The sequence below is a fragment of the Chiloscyllium punctatum genome, chromosome 29, assembly GCF_047496795.1.
Source record: "Chiloscyllium punctatum isolate Juve2018m chromosome 29, sChiPun1.3, whole genome shotgun sequence".
Lineage (NCBI taxonomy): Eukaryota > Metazoa > Chordata > Chondrichthyes > Orectolobiformes > Hemiscylliidae > Chiloscyllium > Chiloscyllium punctatum.
The window spans coordinates 74851656-74871575 of NC_092767.1; the positions used below are offsets into that span (position 1 = coordinate 74851656).

The 19920-nt window shown below is 47.0% G+C and overlaps 1 protein-coding gene across 1 annotated transcript in view; it reads right to left on the reverse strand.

Moving 5' to 3' along the window:
• LOC140454596 (ras and Rab interactor 2-like) overlaps positions 1–19920 on the reverse strand; it is a 62590-nt gene that overhangs the window by 17748 nt on the left and 24922 nt on the right. The window contains exons 4-5 of the mRNA XM_072549459.1: positions 5668–5740; positions 2760–2851 (exon numbers count right to left, since the gene is read on the reverse strand). Of these exons, the coding sequence (XP_072405560.1) occupies positions 2760–2851; positions 5668–5740 (165 nt within the window). The remainder of the gene's footprint in view (positions 1–2759; positions 2852–5667; positions 5741–19920) is intronic.

The window sequence follows — 19920 nt, forward strand, 5'->3', positions numbered from 1 at the left end:
GCCGAAGGGTGTTCAGAAGAGATTTACCAGGACGTTGCAGGGAATGCAAGGTTTGAGGTCTAAGGAGATGCTGGGACTTGTTTCACTTGAGCGTAGGAGGTTGAGAGGTGACCTCACAGAGGTTTATAAAATAATGAGGTATAGATAGAGTTAATGGTAGCTGTCTTTTCCCTAGAATGGGGGATTTCAAGACTAGAGGAACATTGTTAAAGGTGAGAGGAGAGAGACTTATAAAAAGAAACGATTGGTAATTTTATTACCAAGACGGTGGTTCCTGTGTGGAATGAACTTCCTGAGTGATGGATGCGGATACTGTTACAAGGTTTAAAAGACATTTGGATAAGTTCAGGAAGAGGAAAGGTTTGGAGGAAGATGGGCCGAGTGCAAGCAGGTGGGTCCAGTTTAATTTGAGATTATGGTCGGCATAGATTGGTTGGACCAAACGGTCTGTTTCTGGGTGACTCTATGAGTGTCGCTGGACTAGACCAACACTTGGATCCAGACCCTAATCACCTTAAACTGAGCGTCTTGCTTGGGCCATTTCAAAGGGTGGGTAAGAGTCAGTCTGTGCACCTGGAGTTACATGTAGGCCAGACCACGTAATAACGGCAGATTTCCTTATTAAAGGACAAAGAATGGCTGACCTCTAGTTTCTGTGCATCCATTGGTGTGGGTCCGGAGTCACATGTAGGTCACCTGATGCTTGTGGTTTCAAATAAACCTGTTGGACTATAACCTGGTGTCCTGTGACTTCTGACCTTGTCTACCCCAGTCCGACTCCGGTACCTCCACATCATAGAGATAGAGACTCACACAAAGAGGTAAACAGGGAGGGAAGAAGCCTGGTAGACAGAGATGCATGCAGAGAGACTCAGAAAACAGTATACATGCAGAGACAGAATTAGAGATAGGCACTGTTTAGAGAGGTGTACAAACTGACAGAGAAATAAAGTCACAGAGAGAGATTTCAGAGAGAGGTGCACAGAAGGTTAGGGAGAGAGAGAAAGAGAGATGTACACAGAGACAGACTAACAGAGAAAGAGAGATGTACACAGAGACAGATTAACAGAGAAAGAGAGATGTACACAGAGACAGACTAACAGAGAAAGAGAGATGTACACAGAGACAGATTAACAGAGAAAGAGAGATGTACACAGAGACAGACTAACAGAGAAAGAGAGATGTACACAGAGACAGATTAACAGAGAAAGAGAGATGTACACAGAGACAGATTAACAGAGAAAGAGAGATGTACACAGAGACAGACTAACAGAGAAAGAGAGATGTACACAGAGACAGACTAACAGAGAAAGAGAGATGTACACAGAGACAGATTAACAGAGAAAGAGAGATGTACACAGAGACAGATTAACAGAGAAAGAGAGATGTACACAGAGATAAGAGATATTCACACAGAGGGAGACAAGTGGATGGAGACACACAGGCAGTGATGCTTATAGAGAGAGGCAGGAGAGAGAGATGCACAAAGAGAGACCAATACAGTGGGGAAGTCTAGTAAAATGGGAATGATTGTGCTGACCTGGACTCATTGTATACATTCAAATGAGAACTCTACCAGCACCAGTTTCTGCCAATGTTCAATAAGAGAGGGAGGAGGGGAGCGAGAAAAGGAGAGAGAAGAGGGGGAAGGAGTGAAAGGGGAGAAAAGGAGAGGGGGGAAGGAGAGAGGGGAGAAAAGGAGGGGGGAGGAAAGGAAGGGGAGGAAAAGTAGGCTGGAGGGGAAAAAGAGAGGCAGGAGGAGAGAGGAGATGAAAAAGGGAGGGAGGTACAAGAGAGAAGGGGGGAAGGAGAGAGAGAGAGAAGGGAGAAAAGGAGAGAGGAGTGGAAGGAGAAACAGCAGGAAAGGAGAGGGAGGAGGGGAGGGCCATATGAAATAGGAGCAGGAGGAGGCCATTCGGCCCCTCAAGTCTGCTCCACCATTCAATAGGATTGTGGCTGATCCAACATTCCTCACGTCCATTTCCCCATGATTACCCGATTGATCACGAATCTCTCTCAGCCTTAAATATACACAAGGGCTCTGACCCCTGTGGCAAGGAGTTCCAAAGACTCACAATCCTCTGAAGGAAGAAATTCCTCCCCATCTCAGTCTGAAATCAGTGCCCCTTTATTCAGAGACTGTGGCCCCTGGTCCGAGACATTCCCATGAGGGGGAGCATCCTCTCAGCATTGACCCTGTCAAGCTCCTGGAGAATCCAAAAGGTCTCAATGAGATCACCTCCCATTCTCCTTAACTCCAGTGAGTAGAGTCCCAACCTCAAAAAGAGAGAGGGAGTGAGGGCAGTGGGGGAAGGAGGGGATGAGAGATGGAGAGAGAACTGGTGGAAAAGAGAGAGAGAACGGAGAGAGAGAGAGAGAGAGGGGAGGGATGGAGAGAGGGGAAGGAAGTGGGGAAGAGGGTGGGAGAAAGAGAGGGAGGTGAGAACAGAGGGAAGGAGAGAGAATGGAGGGTGGAGAGAGGGGACAGTAGGAAAGGAGTGAAAGGGAGATGGAGGAAGGAAGGAGGCTGATGAAGAAAGGTGAGGGAAGGTGCGAGGAAAAAGTCTGATAAAGGGAATGGGGCTGAAGAGGAGGGAAAAGAGAGGAGCGAAGGAAGGTGAAAGAGAGGTGGAACTCTTTCCAATAACGAGACTGCGGAGGTGAGAGTAACGAGGAGGAAACACAAAGCAGGAAATGAGCTTTGTACGAAAGGAAATTAACCGAGTGAAGATGAAAGGAGTCACATCAGAGAAACTCACTCATGCCCAGTGCTGAGATCTGCTCCAAACGCTCCTGGCTGGTTGCATGTAAGATGGCTGCAGGTAGTTGGAGCCGAAAAGGCAGGATATCCCTGTCGAGTGGGACAGTGTTAGCATGGGAACAGTACCAAGCAGTGACAATTCTCACAGTTCCTTATTTCACCCTGACCTTCCTGTTTAACATGTTGCAATTACAAATGTGCAAAACACAGGGTCCTGTTTCTTTTTCACATTGTCCGAAGCCTCTTTCGCATGAGGGAGATCGAAGTGGTTCAATATTGCACATTTTGAGGTTCCTCGCCATCTCCACGTCACGCCTTCTGCTGGGGTTGGGAGCATGAGAGAGACACCCACTTTGAGAAAATCGGCCACAGTCATTTCGTGGAGGACAGGTGACTGATTTTAACTAAGCTTGAGCAGCATTTATAACAGAGTATCTGAGATCATTGTGTAGGAAGTAGGGGAGAGAGAAAGAGAGGGAGATGAAATAATTTTTTGTCTAAATGCAGTGAATCTTTAGGATTGGGAACACCAAGGCTTGTTGCAACATTCAAAGGGGAGGTCCTATGGGGTAAGAGCAGGTGATGCTATGGTCGCCACGGTTACAGGAAGGATGTGGAGGCTTTGGAGAGGGTGTAGGATGCTGCCTGGAATAACAGGGTATGAGCTCCTAGCAAAGGCTTGAAAAACCTGGGATGTTTTCTCTGGAGGCTGAGGGGAGACACAATAGAAGTCTATAAAATTATGCGATGCAGAGATAGGGTTGATGGTCAGAACCTTTTTTTTCCCCAGAGTTGAAATGTCTAATACTAGGGGGCATTCATTGAAGGTGAGAGGAGGAAAGGTTAAAGGAGATGTGAGGGGCTAATGTGGTAGAAGTGTGGAACACGCTGTGAGGGGGTGCTGGTGGAGGCTGAGACAATAGGGGCGTTTAAGGGAATTTTAGATGAGCATGGAATGGAGGGAAATGGACAGAAGGGATTAGTTTAATTTGGCATCATATTCAGCACAGCATGATGGGCCAAAGGGCCTCTTCCTGTGCTACCCTACGGTCTATGGAAGGGAGTGGCTCCTTTCGACGTGGTCAGGCTTTGGCAGTTTGCCAGGGGCCACGTGAATTTCTAGACAACTACTCAGGACCTTTAAAGGTCAACAGCTCCGTGGGTCAGGAGTCACATATATTTGTTTCATTTCGAAAATATTTATAAAAAATCACTTCGGTACAGTCTTTGTTTATGGAGAACAAGCAAACATTGAAGTTTGACTTTCCCCACTGACCCAAGGCATTTCTTACTTATGTAAGATACCATTTCCATGTATTTGAGGCATCGGGAGGATCCAATAACTGAATGGGCCCCCATTATAGTTTGGGCGGCACAGTGGTTCAGTGGTTAGCATTACTACCTCACAGCGCCAGGGACCCGGGTTCAATTCCCGCCTCAAGCGACTGACTGTGTGGAGTTTGCACAATCTCCCTGTGTCTGTGTGGGTTTGCTCTGGTTTCCTCCCACAGTCACAAAGATGTGCGGATCAGGGTGAATTGGCCGTGCGGGTCAGGGTGAATTAGGTGTAGGGGAATGGGTCTGGGTGAGTTGCGCTCTGGCAGGTCGGTGTGGGCTTGTTGGGCCGAAGGGCCTGTTTCCACACTGTAAGTAATCTAATCTAATCTTAGATGGTGGTCATTCCCCACTGCACCTTGGCAGCAGCTTTATGCGTCCCTCAGCACGTAGTCCTGGACCTTGGGATGCTCCAGTCTGTGTCACTCAGTCACGGTCAACTCCTTGCCCTGGAAGACCAATAAGTTTCGGGCAGATCAAAGAGTTGATGGGCATTGAAATGCCCATCAGCCATGATTGAATGGCGGAGTGCACTCAATGGGCCAAATGGCCTTACTTCCACCCCTATGGTCCTCCAGGGGCAGTCGATGTTTGTCTTGGTGTGCATCCTGGGGAGCAGACTGCAGAGCACGGACTCGCACGTTACAGAGCTGCTCAGGACGGACCTTAACAAAAAAAAAGATACTACACCTCTCTGCGAACCTCCTTTGCAAAGGCATGTTCCAGAAGGATGTCTGCTTTACAGTTTTTATTGGGGGGCATAGTTTTAAATCCAGGTATAAAATTTTACAAGAAGCTGCTGCTTACTGGTAACCCTATCAGCAGCAAATGCAGGCGAAAACCAGGTTACTTGAGGATCCGAGACCTGCAGCCAGGAGCAGCCTGAGGCCTACAGCAGGACTAGCCTGAGGCCTAAAGCCAAGTGCAGCATGAGGCCTGGAGTCGTTTCCCTGCTTTCTCCCTCTATCCCATGCACGTTGAGTTCCATCCAATTTCCTTTGGAAATCATTCACTGTCTCCGCTTTGAGCAACTTTAGAAGCAACAAGTTCCAGGCCATGACCCCTCTCTGTGGAGAAAGTGAGGACTGCAGATGCTGGAGATCAGAGCTGAAAATGTGTTGCTGGAAAAGCGCAGCAGGTCAGGCAGCATCCAAGGAACAGGAGGATCGATGTTTCGGGCATAAGCCCTTCTTCAGGAGCAGTCTGAGGCCTACAGCCAGGTGCTTCCTGAAGAAGCGCATGACCCCTCTCTGTGCAAAGAATAGTGTTCCTCATTTTGATAGGTGCAGATGGGATGGGATGATAGGCCTTATTCTGTGCTGTGCTGTAGGTCTATACAACTATGATTTACAAGATTCATCCAATTCATCTTCCTCCTGTACTTCCCAAAAATTTAAATCTGTGTCCCCCAAGTCTTTGTAATATCAGTGAACGGGGACAATCATTCCTCATCTGCCTGCTCCATACCTGCTTATGTACCTGGATCAAATTTTCTTTCCATGTCCCTTGCTCCAAGGAGAAATCTTATGATTTCAGTGACACCACTGTGGACATTTTGAACGGTCTCTTACCTGCTCACACAGTAATATGCGATCATTTGAAATAGACTGCTGAATCCCAGATAGGAGTGTTCCAGAGATAAAACTGCAAGAAATACAATTAAATGAAAATACATTTCTCGGTTGCCGAAATCAAATGGTTGCTCTGATAAGATCAAACCTCCCCTAACTCAACTGTAAATCACAAGAACACAAGAGGTTGGAAACTCTCCAAATACACGTCCCTGTCCCCGTCCCCTCCCTGTAACCCTACACGATCCTCCTTTTCAGATAATGAGCCAATTCCCTCTTTTAAAGCCTTCTTCATAGAGTCCATAGAATCTATAGATTCCCTACAGTGCGGAAACAGGCCATTCAGCCCAACAAGTCCACACTGACCCTCCAAAGAGTAATCCACCAAGATCCATTCTCCTACTATTACCTAACTAATACACCTAACCTACAAATCCCTGAACACTATGGACAATTTAGCATGGAATTTTGTACAGACGCTTCAGTCCAACTCGTCCATGCCAACCAGATATCCTAACCTAATCTAGTTCCATTTGCCAGCATTTGGCCCATATCCCTCTAAACCCTTCCTATTCATGTCCCCATCCAGATGCCTTTTAAATGTTGTCATTGTAACAGCCTCCACTACTTTCTCTGGCAGCTCATTCCATATACACACCAAATCTTTCCCCTCTCACCCTAAACCTATGCCCTCTAGTTCTGGACTCCCCCGCCCCAGGGAAAATACCTTGTCTATTTATCCTATCATGCCCCTGATGATTTTAGAAACCTTAATAAGGTGATAATCTCCAGCAGCGTATTCTAGACCCTGACCACGTTGAGGACGTCTTTTCCTCCTGATGTGTTTGCTCCCTTTGCCAAATGCTTTAGAGTGATCCTTCCACCAGTGGGATCAGTTTGTCCTGGTTGACCCAGTTTAGTCCAGGTGAGCCATCTAAACACCGCAATTAAATTCTATCCTGATGTAATACGTTTCTGCTTGTTAAGACTTTGCTATTATTCTCAACGAATCACCTCTATTATTGTAGAAACCATATAATCCCTGCAGCACTGCTGGAAGCCATTTGGCCCCTCTGAAGACCACACCCTACCCTACCCTGTAGCCCCGCATTTCCCATGGCTAACCCACCTAGCCTATACATCCCTGGATACTACGGGACAATTTAGCATGGCCAATCCATCTAACCTGCACATCCCTGGACTCTACAGGCCAATTCCCATGGCCATTCCAATCCACCCTAACCTGCACATCTTTGGACTGTGGGAGGAAACTGGAGCACCCGGAGGAAACCCACGCAGACATGGGGAGAATGTATAAACTCCACACAGTCGCCTGAGGTTGGCATCGAACCCGGGTCCCTGGCATTGTGAGGCAGCAGTGCTAACCACTGAGCCACCCAGGTCTCTCCAAACTTTGAGCACCTCGATCAGATCTCCCACCCCTGTTATACCCTCTTCCACCTGTTGGGCAGAAAATATAAATGTTTGAGTACATGTACGAACAGATTCAAGAACAGCTTCTTCCTCTCTGTTATTAGACTTTAGTATGGATCTCTCAAATGTTAATGTGTGTTCTCAGTGGTTGTAACATTGTATCCTACACTCTGTTCTGTTACCCTGATGCACTTGTATGGTACGATCTGCTTGTAAAGCACGTGTGACAACACTTTTCACTGTATCTCGGCGCACGTGACACCAATAAATCAAATCAAATCAAATCCCCTCTCTGAGAAAAACAGCCCCTAATTCCCCAATCCATCCGCATCCACAAAGTTTCTGATCCATGGGATTGTAATGAAGCAGCTACATTAAAAACTTCAAGCGAACTGCCTTAGCTCCCCTGCTGCCCTCCTTGTGAGTGAGTTACACACAAACTGTACGTCAGAAAGCAGAGGGCAAGAAATCATCACCTTTACATGTTAGACACAATACACACACAGAGGTGCTGACTTGTGAGTCAGAGAGTCATACAGCACGGAAACAGACCCTTCGGCCCAACCAGTCCATGCCGACCATAATCCCAAACTCAATTAGTCCCACCTGCCTGCTCCCGGCCCATATCCCTCTAAACCTTTCCTATACATGAACTTATCTAAATGTCTTTTAAATGTTGTAATTGTACCCACATCCACCACTTCCTCAGGAAGTTCATTCCACACACGAATCTTTGCCTTTTACGTCATTTTTAAATCTCTCTCCTCTCACCTTAAAGATGTGCCCCTTACTCTTGAAATCCTCCATCCTAGAGGAAAGATACCTACCATCAACTCTATCGATACCCCTCATTATTTTATAAACCTCTATAAGGTCACCTCTCAACCTCCTAAGATCCAGTGAAAACATTCCCAGCCTTTCTTTACAACTCAAATCTTCCATACCCAGCAACGTCCTGGTAAATCTCTTCTGAACCTTCTCCAGCTTCATAATATCCTTCCTATAACTGGGTGACCAGAACGGAGATCTGTGTTTATGTAGCGCCTTCCACATCCCCAGGACACACCAAAGCCTTTTGCAGCCAATGAAGTGTAAGTGGTAAAAAGTTAAGTCTCTCTAGCCTCTCATTCGAGAAAGGGGGAGGATGGGTGATGGGTTAACCTGGGAGTCACCATGCCCCAGGTGAGGGCAAAGGTTGGGAAGGTGGGACCCACAGGGTAACTTCAGATGGTGTGGGAATCCAACCCATTGTTGTTGGTACCACATACCAGCCGTCCAGCCAACTGACCCCAGAGCAGAGGTCATTTCGTGAAAGATGGCTGGCCAGGCCAAAGGTAGCAATACCATTGGGGTAATAATTCTGGAGCAGGGGTTCAAATCTCAACATGCTAACTATTGGAAATTGGATCGTTGTTCATATGTCTGAAATAGAAAGGGGGTCTCAATAATAGGGAGCAGAACAATTTGCAAACTCCCTTCAGTTGATAATGTGAAGCTAAAATCATTGGAGAACCAAGGAGATGCGCTGTATTAGAGAGAGACAGCTAGTGGTGAGTTTTAGTGGGCAGCACGGTGGCACAGTGGTTAGCACTGCTGCCTCACAGGGCTGGAGAACCCGGGTTCAATTCCCACCTCAGGCGACTGACTGTGTGGAGTTTGCACGTTCTCCCCATGTCTATGTGGGTTTCCTCCGGGTGCTCCGGTTTCCTCCCACAGTCCAAAGATGTGCAGGTCAGGTGAATTGGCCATGCTCTAAATTGCCCGTAGTGTTAGGTAAGGGGTAAATGTAGGGGCATGGGTGGGTTGCACTTCGGTGGGGCGGTGTGGACTTGTTGGGCCGAAGGGCCTGTTTCCACACTGTAAGTAATCTAACCTCTTTTTCATTCACTGCTAGGATATGGTCAGTTTTTACTAATTGCCCCCTTGAGAAGGTGGGAGTGAGCTGCCTTCTTGAACCGCGGCAGTCCAGCTGCTGTGAGTTGACCCACAATGCCCCTGAGGGAGGGAATTCCAAGATTCTAGATTTCTGGAGGAACGGTGATATATTTCCAAGTCAGGAAGGTGAGTGGAGGGGAACTGGCAGGGGGTGGTGTTCCCATGTATCTGCTGCCCCTTGTCCTTCTAGATGGAAGTGACTGTGGGTTTGGAAGGTGCTGCCTGAGGGTCTTTGGTGAACCTGAAGGTCAGGCAAGGTTGAGAAAGAGTGACCTTCACGGTGACCTCAGTCAGCGCTGGAATTGTTACCCACGCTGTTGGTGTCACTGCATCGTAAACTAGTCAGAGAGCCACACAACACAGAAACAGACCCTTTGGTCCAACCCATCCATGCTGACCAGATGGTCTAAATTCATCTCGTCTCATTTGCCAGCATTTAGCCCATATCCCTTTAAATCCATCCAGGTGCCTTTTACATGTTGTAATTGTATCAGCCTCCACCACTTCCTCTGGCAACTCATTCCATACACACACCACCCTCTGTGTGAAAAAGTTGCCCCTCAGGTCCCTTTATGTCTTTCCCCTCTCACCTTAAACCAATGTCCTCTAGTTTTGGATTCCCCAACTCTGGGAGAAAGACCTTGGCTACTCATCCTATCCATGCCCCTCACATCTTGTAAACCTCCATAAGGTTGCCCCTCAGCCTCTGACATTCCAGAGAAAATAGCCCCAGTCTATTCAGCCTCTCCCTATAGCTCTTTTCCTCTAACACAGCAACGTCCTGAAAATCTTTTCTATATTCTTGCAAGATTAGCAACATCTTTCCCAAAACAGGGAGACCAGAATTGAATGTAGTATTCAAAGAGTGGTCTTACGAATGTCCTGAACAGCCGCAACATGGCCTCTAAACCCCTATACTCAATGCACTGACCACAGTTATTCAGCCCACAATTTGATAAAGACAGTCTAATGTCAGTTGGAGATAATTATTAGGCTCTGGGATGAAATCTCCCTGGTTGCCTTTCAATTGTGGTTGATTGTGATTTTTTGTTGGATAGTTATATGTGCCTGAAAGGTGACTTGGGGCCTCAGTGTAATATCTTGTCTGAAAGGCGGTTTCTGTGACACAGCAGCACCCCCTCAGTACAGGCTCAAAGTCTCTGGGACTACCCACTGAGCCCTGGTTTGAGATTGAGATGAACCCATGGTTTGAGTAAATTGTTACAGAAACAGAAATTGCTGGAGAGACTCAGCAGGTCAGGCAGCACCCAAGGAGCAGGAGAATCGACGTTTTGGGCCAGAGCCCACTTTCTCCATTTCTGATTCAGTGACCCTTCTTTAGAACTGAGTTTTGAATCTAAGAATCTTAGCCGTTCTGAAGCAGGGTCTCTCGATCCGAGACATTAACTCTGCTTTTTCTCTCCACAGCTGCTGAGTTTCTCCAGCAATCTCTGCTTTCATTTTTTTAAAGTGTAATCTATCTACGATAGTGAGTAGAGTGGGTTCTTTTTTGATTAAATGTTTGATTGAGATCTGTCTCTTGATTACATTTTTAAAATATAAAACAGAGGTAGGAAGTGGTGGAGGCTGGTACAATTACAGCATTTAAAAGGCATCTGGATGGGTACATGAATAGGAAGGATTTAGTGGGATATGGGCCAAGTGCTGGTAAATGGGACTAGATTAGTTGAGGAGGATATTAAACTAGAGACAGCAGAAGACATTTACAAGGATGTTACTGGATTCAAGGGTCTGAGTTATCGGGAGAGGTTGGACAAGTTAGGACTTTTTTGTTTAGAGTGTACGAGATTGAGGGGGGTCCTGGGAGGTGTACAAGATCATGAGAGGCTTGAATATGGTGAATGCACTCAGTCTTTTTTCCCAGAGTTGAGGAAGCAAGGACGAGAGGTCATCAGTTTAAGGTTAGAGGGGAAAGAATAAAAGGGATCCTGAGGGGCAACTTTTTAACACAGAGGGTGGTACGCATATGGAATAAGCTGCTCGTGAAAGTGGTTGAGGTGGGTACATTCACAATGTTTGAAAGGCATTTGGACCAATACATGGATAGGAAAGGTTTAGAGGGATATAGGCCAAGTGCAGGGAAATGACGGACATTTTGGTCAGCGTGGACCAGTTAGGGCCAAAGGGCTTGTCTCTATGCTGTAGAACTCTATGACTATGTGATGTCTGGTCAGCATGGACGAATTCGACCTAAGGGTCTGTCTCCGTGCTCTACACCTCTATGACTCTAAGTGCCGTCCTTTGAGTTTTATTTAATGAGTAAATTTTTTTTCCCCTTTGTCAGTAGGATTCGAGAACAGCGATGAGGAAAGTCAGCGATGACTGAACGGAAAAGACAGACCAGAAATGGTGCACTGACAGAGTAAACAAAACTGAGCTCATACCCACCCTCCCTTCATCCACAAGCCACCGAATCACTTGTGGAAAGAGTGGAGAGAATCTTTCCACCAGGCTGACATTTGAGGCAATCTTTCCCCTCCCAGCGGGGGATGAAATTCAATCAGTTTCCGAGACATTAACAAAACTGAAAGCAACAGAAAAATATCAAAATTCTGATGCAGCATAATTCTGTTGAAACAGCAACACGGTAAAATGCCATATTTTGTTTATTCAATGGATGTGGATGTCTCTGGCTAGGCCCAGCATTTATTTCCCAAGCCCTAATTGCCCCAGAGGGTAGTTAAGAGTCAACCCCATCGCTGTTGGTCTGGAGCTACGTGTAGGCCCAGACCAGGTAAGGATGGCAGTTTCCTTCCCTAAAGGAGATTACTGACCCAGATGGGATTTTCCAACAATGGATACATGGTCATCATTTTTGAGATTTGTAGCTCAGGTTGAGGTTCTCGATGTAGGTTTGCTCGCTGAGCTGGAAGGTTTATTTCTAGACATTTCATCACCATCTAGGTAGGAATTTCTTCAGCCAGAGGGCGGAGAATCTGTGGAGCCCATTGCCACAAAGGGCTATAGAGGTCAAGTCATTGAGTGTATTTAAGATAAAGATAGATAGGTTGTTGATTGTAGAATAAATTAGAAGGTTCATTTCCAGATGTTTCATCACCCTACTAGGCAACATTTTCCTTCCAAGTCAGCGAGCAAACCTACACCCATGGTTATCTTTAGACTCTTAATTCCAGATTTTTATTGAACTTATATTCTGCTGTTGTGGGATTCGAACCCAGTTTCCCCAGAACATTAGCTTGGTCTCCGGATTAACAGCCCAGTGGCAATACCACTAGGCCAGCACTTCCCCTGCCCCTCATGGTCTTTATGGCTGGAGTGATTGGAGTTTAAAAATAGAAACGTCTCTTACTGTACAGGGTGTTGGTGAGGCCATACGTGGAGAACTAGGGTTCAGAGGGATATGGTAAAAACAAGGACTGCAGATGCTGGAAACCAGAGTCTAGATTAGAGTGGCGCTGGAAAAGCACAGCAGGTCAGGCGGCATCTGAGGAGCAGGGAAATCAATGTTTCGGGCAAAAGCCCTTCATCAGGAATAGAGACAGGGTGCCTGCAGAGTGGAGAGATAAATGAGAGAGGGGTGGGGGTGGGGAGAAAGTAACATAGAGTACAATAGGTGAATGGGGGCGGGGATGGAGGTGATAGGTCAGAGAGGAGGGTGGGGGAAGGTAGCAAAGAGTACAATGGGTGAATAGGGGTGGGGATGGAGGTGATAGGTCAGAGAGGAGGGTGGAGTGGATAGGTGGAAAGGAAGATAGGCAGGTAGGACAGGTCATGGGGACGGTGCTGAGCTGGAAGGTTGGAGCTGGGGTGAGGTGGGGGAAGGGGAAATGAGGAAACTGGTGAAATCTACATTGATGCCCTGGGGTTGAAGTGTTCCGAGATGGAAGATGAGGTGTTCTTCCTTCACCGCCGCTCCCTCACCACCCGATTCCTGGAGGAAGAACACCTCATCTTCCATCTCGGAACACTTCAACCCCAGGGCATCAATGTGGATTTCACCAGTTTCCGCATTTCCCCTTCCCCCACCTCACCCCAGCTCCAACCTTCCAGCTCAGCACTGTCCCCATGACCTGTCTTACCTGCCAATCTTCCTTTCCACCTATCCACTCCACCCTCCTCTCTGACCTATCACCTCCATCCCCACCCCCATTCACCTATTGTACTCTATGCTATTTTCTCCCCACCCCCACCCCCCTCTCATTTATCTCTCCCCCCATGCAGGCACTCTGCCTCTATTCCTGATGAAGGGCTTTTGCCCGAAACATCGATTTTCTTGCTCCTCGGATGCTGCCTAGCCTGCTGTGCTTTTCCAGCATCACTCTGATCTAGATGTCAGTGGGATATGGGCCAAGTGCTGCCAAATGGGACTAGATCAGTTTTGGATATCTGGTGGGCGTTGATGAGTTGGACCGAAGGGTCTGTTTCCATGCTGTACATCTCAATGACTCGATAACTGTGTACAATTTTGACACTGAAAGAAACGGATGGAGTGGCCTGGATGAACCTTTAAAATGGAGATAGAACATAGAACATAGAACAATACAGCGCAGTACAGGCCCTTCGGCCCTCGATGTTGCGCCGATCAAAGCCCACCTAACCTACACTAACCCACTATCCTCCATATACCTATCCAATGCCCGCTTAAATACCCATAAAGAGGGAGAGTCCACTACTGCTACTGGCAGGGCATTCCATGATCTTACGACTCGCTGAGTGAAGAACCTACCCCTAACATCAGTCCTATATCTACCCCCCCTTAATTTAAAGCTATGCCCCCTTGTAATAGCTGACTCCATACGCGGAAAAAGGTTCTCACTGTCAACCCTATCTAACCCCCTAATCATCTTGTACACCTCTATCAAATCACCCCTAAACCTTCTTTTCTCCAAAGAAAACAACCCCAAGTGCCTCAGCCTTTCCTCATAGGATCTTCCTACCATACCAGGCAACATCCTGGTAAACTTCCTCTGCACCCGTTCCAGTGCCTCCACGTCCTTCCTATAGTATGGCGACCAAAACTGCACACAATATTCCAGATGCGGCCGCACCAGAGTCTTATACAACTGCAGCATGACCTCAGGACTCCGGAACTCAATTCCTCTACCAATAAAAGCCAGTACGCCATATGCCTTCTTCACTGCACTATTTACCTGGGTGGCAACTTTCAGAGATCTGTGTACATGGACACCAAGATCCCTCTGCTCTTCCACACTACCAAGTAGTCTACCATTAGCCCAGTAATCCATCTTTTTATTACTCTTACCAAAGTGAATCACTTCACACTTAGCTACATTGAACTCCATTTGCCACCTTTCTGCCCAGCTCTGCAGCTTCTCTGTATCCCGCTGTAACCTGCCATATCCTTCCTCACTATCTACAACTCCTCCGACTTTCGTATCATCCGCAAACTTGCTCACCCAACCTTCTAACCCTTCCTCCAGGTCATTTATAAAAATGACAAACAGCAATGGTCCCAAAACAGATCCTTGCGGAACACCACTAGTGACGGCACTCCAAGATGAATCTTTGCCATCAACTACTACCCTCTGTCTTCTTCCAGAGAGCCAATTCCTAATCCAAACCTCCAACTCACCTTCAATGCCATATCTCTGTATTTTCTGCAGTAGCCTACCATGGGGGACCTTATCAAACGCCTTACTAAAATCCATATATACCACATCTACCGCTTTCCCCTCATCTACCTCCTTCGTCACCTTCTCAAAGAATTCAATAAGGTTTGTGAGGCACGACCTGCCCTTCACAAAACCATGCTGACTATCCTTGATCACATCATTCTTATCCAGATGTGCATAAATCCTATCCCTTATAATTCTCTCTAAGACTTTGCCCACAACAGAAGTGAGACTCACTGGCCTATAGTTACTAGGCACTGGCCTATAGTTAGGCCAGATGAGGAGGAATTTCTTCAGCCAGAGGATGGCGAATCTGTGGAAACCATTCCCACTGAGGGCTGTAGAGGCCAAGTCATTGAGTGTATTTAAGATAAAGATAGATAGGTTCTTGATTGTAGAATACACTAGAATCCCTACAGCTGTGGAAACAGGCCATTCGTGTACACACTAACCTTCTGAAGAGCATCTCACCCAGACCTACCCCGCGAGTCTATCTCTGTAACCCTGCATTTCCTGTGACTAACCCACCTAGCCTGCATGTCTCTGAACACTATGGGTAATTTTCCATGGCCAATCCACTCTAAGCTGCACATCTTCGTGAGTGTGGGAGGAAACCGGAGCACCCGGAGGAAACCCACGCAGACACGAGGAGAGTGTGCAAACTCCACACAGACAGTCGCCCGAGGGTGGAATTGAACCCAGGTCCATGGAATTGTGAAATAAGGGGATCAAGAGTTACTGGGAGAAGGCAGGAGAATGGTGTTGAGAAACACATCAGCCAGACCCGAATGGGCCAAATGGCCTAATTCTGCTCCTATATCTTAGGCTTTGGAGGCAGCTCAAAAATGCTGATTCCTAGTGTTGATCTATTGAGAACTGGATTAGGTTCTTTATTCATTATAGTTTCCACAAATGAGGCGTGATCTTATTCAAACACATGAGATTCTGAAGAAGGGTGACTGGACCGATATGTTAGCTCTGTTTTCTCTCCAAAAATGCTGCCAGATCTGCTGAGTCTCTCCAGCAATATCTGTTTTGGTTTAAGATTCTGAAGTGGGGGGGCGGGGAACAGGGGAGTTGTTAAGAAGATGTTTTCACTCGTGGGGGGGTGGGCAGAGCTGTACCAAGATCAGCCGGCTGGGTCTCATCGAACGTGGATTCCCTGATGGAGGCCGTCCAAACTGAGGGAGATCTGGCCGAGTTTGAGAGAGGAATGTCAGAGATATTGAGTTGCTTGTCTCAGTGAGAGACCAAAAAAACTGCAAATGTTGGAACCCAAAGTAGACAGGCAGGAGGCTGGAAGAACACTTGTGACTAAAGGGTGAATGGTAATGCCAATCTGAGGAGATATTTCGGGGGATTGGTGATGCCAATCTGAGAAGTTATTTTGGAAGATTGGTGATGCCAATCTGAGGAGTTATTTCGGGGAAATTGGTGATGCCAATCTGAGGAGTTATTTCAGGGGGATTGGTCATTCCAAGCTGAGGAGTTATTTCAGGAGGATTGGTGATGCCAATCTGAGGAGTTATTTCAGGGAGATTGGTGATGCCAATCTGAGGAGTTATTTTGGGGGGATTGGTGATGCCAATCTGAGGAGTTATTTCAGGGAGATTGGTGATGCCAATCTGAGGAGTTATTTCAGGGAGATTGGTGATACCAATCTGAGGAGTTATTTCGGGGAGATTGGTGATGCCAATCTGAGGAGTTATTTTGGGGGGATTGGTGATGCCAATCTGAGGAGTTATTTTGGGGGGGATTGGTGATGCCAATCTGAGGAGTTATTTTGGGGAGATTGGTGATGCCAATCTGACGTGTTATTTCGGGGGGATTGGTCATTCCAATCTGAGGTGTTATTTTGGGGGGATTGGTCATTCCAATCTGAGGTGTTATTACGGAGGAAATCTCAAGATAGAGGATGGAGCTGCAGACAAAAGGGGACGCTTGATTAAATTGAAGGAATTTCTTTTTCCTGGGGTTAGTGAGTGTCAGAGTGGATTGTGAGGAAGGATTTCTGGAATACTGGGGAGTCTATGCCGAGCTGTGGCAAAAGGGAGATGAGGCCGTGGGGGAGAGCAGACATGATCTTGTTCGATGTCAGGGCAGGTTTGAAGTCCCTGCTTCTGATTGTAATCTAATAAAATGCCCCCAAAGTGCACTACAAGAGGGTAAATCAGGTCAAATCTGACACCCCTGAGAGTCATAGGGAGATTCACAGCAGGTGCTCAAAGCCTTGGAGGGCAAGAAACAGGAACAACAATAAACCCCACTGAGGGGACAATACCTTTCCTTTCTGATTCGTTCACGGGATGTGGGTGTCACTGGCTCGGCCTGCATTTACTGCCCGTGCCTAACTGCCCGTGAGAGGGCAATCCAGCGTGACCATGGCTGTTCTTTCGGTTTCAAACTCACTCACCCACCCACATGATCCCCTATTCTTCAAGACCAAAGTTCTGTGGCTCTGACCTTTCAATACACACAGCCCCGGAGCACCTTCTCCCAGTGGTCTTTAAGGAGGCCACGATGTGGAGGGGCTGGTGTTGGACTGGGGTGTACAAAGTTAAAAATCACCCAACACCAGGTTATAGTCCAACAGGTTTAATTGGAAGCACTAGCTTTCAGAGCATTGCTCCTTCATCAGGTAGCTAGGTAGCGCTCTGAATGCTTGTTCTGCCAAATAGACCTGTTGGACTATAACCTGGTGTCATGTGATTTTTATCTTTAAGGAGGGAGAGGGGAGGAAGCGATGCACAACATGGAGGCGGAGTCGGGTTACTTATGTGCGAGGTATAAGTACTATTGACAAAGTACGCCATAAGACGGAACAGAACTAGGCCATTCAGCCCATCAACTCTGCTCTCCCATTCAACGTGATCACGGCTGACCTGGTAATCCTCAACTCCACTTTCCTGCCTTTCCTCCAGAACCCTCCATTCCCTTCCTGATGAAAAACCTCGCTGCCTCAGACTGGAATGTAGTTAATGCCCCAGCCTCATCAGCCCTCTGTAATAAAGAATTGCACAGATTCACTTGCCCGAGAGAAGGAATTCCTCCCCATCTCCCTCAGGAAGGGAGCTATTAAGTATTACTGAGAAAAAAATATTATTTTTACAAAGTCAGAGAGTCATAGAGCACAGAGACAGACCCTTCGGCCCAACCAGTCCATGCCGACCATAATCCCAACTAAACTCATTCCACCTGCCTGCTCCATTATCCCTTCAAATATTTCTCTGCTACCCATTTTAGCAATGCACCCTACAGTACAAAACACTGCTCTTGTGAATTGTCTTGACAACAGATGAAAATCTTCAACTTTTAGGTACATAATTCTTTGAAATTTGCACCTAATGTTGACAGGGTGGGTAAGAAGGTATTTAGCATGCCTGCCTTCATTGCTCAGACCTTTGAGTGTAGGAGGTGGGTCGTCGTGTTGAGGTTGTACAGGACATTGGTGATTAGATTAGATTCCTAACAGTAAGAAAACAGGCCATTTGGCCCAACAAGTCCACACCAACCCTCCGAAGAGCAACCCACCCAGACCCATTCCCCTACCCTATGTTTACTCCTGACTAATGCACCTAACACTATGGGCAATTTCACCAAGACCAATTCACCCGGTCAGCGCATCTTTTGGATTGTGGGAGGAAACCAGAGCACCTGGAGGAAACCCACAGACACGGGGAGAATGTGCAAACTCTACACAGACAGTCACCCAAGGTGGGAATCGAACTTGGGTCCCTGGTGCTGTGAGGCAGCAGCGCTAACCACTGAGCCACCCACCAGGCCTCTTCTGGAATACTGTGTCCAGTTCCGGTCTCCCAGTTTTAGGAAGGATATTATTAAGCTGGAGACGGTTCAGAAGAGATTTACCACGATGTTGGCGGGTATGGAGGGGTTGAGTTATAAAGAAAGGCTGGATAGGCTGGGACTTTTTTCACTGGAGCATATGAGGTTGAGACATGACCTTATAGGGCTTTATAAACAAGGTCAGGTGAATGGCAGGTGTCTTTTCCCTAAGGTGGGGAATTTCAAGACTAGGGGGCACATTTTTAAGGTGAGAGGGGAAATATTTTAAAAAGACAATTTCTCTTACACAGAGAGTTGTCCGTGTGTAGAATGAACCTCCAGAGGAAGTGGTGGGAGTGGGCACAGTTACAGCATTTAAAAGACATTTAGATCAGTACATGAATAGGAAAGGTTTGGAGGGATATGGGCCAGGAGCAGGCAGGTGGGACTAGTCTAGTTTGGGATTATAGCTAGCATGGACAGGTTGGACTGAAGGGTCTGTCTCCATGCTGTATGACTCAGTGGCTCAGTGGTTAGCACTGCTACCTCATAGCAGCAGGGTCCTGGGTTTGATTCCCGCCTCTCTGCGTGGAGTTTGCACATTCTCCCCGTGTCTGTGTGGGTTTCTTCCGGGTGCTCCGGTTTCCTCCCACAATCCAAAAGACGTGCAGGTCAGGTGAATTGGCCATGTTAAATTGCCCATAGTGTTAGGTATGTTAGTCAGGGGTAAATATAGCGTTGGGGAATAGGCTTGGGTGAGTTACTCTTCGGAGGGGCTGTGTGGATTTGTTGGGCCGAAGGGCCTGTTTCCACACTGTAGAGAATCTAGACTATAAGATGATATTTCTCTCAGCAATATGCAAATTCGGTACCACCAAACCACCACTGGCAGGGTTTAGCTCATTTCTTTCTCAACTGGATTACAGCCAGGAGAGGACTTTTACAGCATCGAGCAGAGGCTGTTCGGCCCATTCAGCCCATGTTGGAAACCCGAGCTGATTGTTGTGTTCAATGGGGAAATAGGTGCTGAGGCCAGGGAGGCTCCCGAACTGGTTGGGGCTAGGTGTCCAAGACAGGTTTGGGGTGTGGATTCGGAATTTTCTTTCTGACCACACGTGCCAGGGGTTTAGAAAGTGGGGCGCAGAGTTGGGTTGGAAGCGATGGCAACACAACATGTTTTTAACACAGCTTGTTATTTCTTAGATTACACAATTCAGTCAGAATCAAGTTGATCTTTCCATTGTTATGCTCATCAACTTCCTCTCGAGTCTTTGAACTCATCATCTTTTTGTCCTTCTGCACCCACAAAGTTTGCTCATTCGGTTTAAACTATGAGTCTCATACAGATAATGCCATTGCGTGTAATTTTTGTTGTTCATCTTTTTCCTATTTGTCTTCCTTTTTTATTTGTGTTTTTTTGTCATACTCGGAATGACACGACATTATTCCAATCTCTGAGTGATGGTGCAAATGTCAGGGAGGGCCG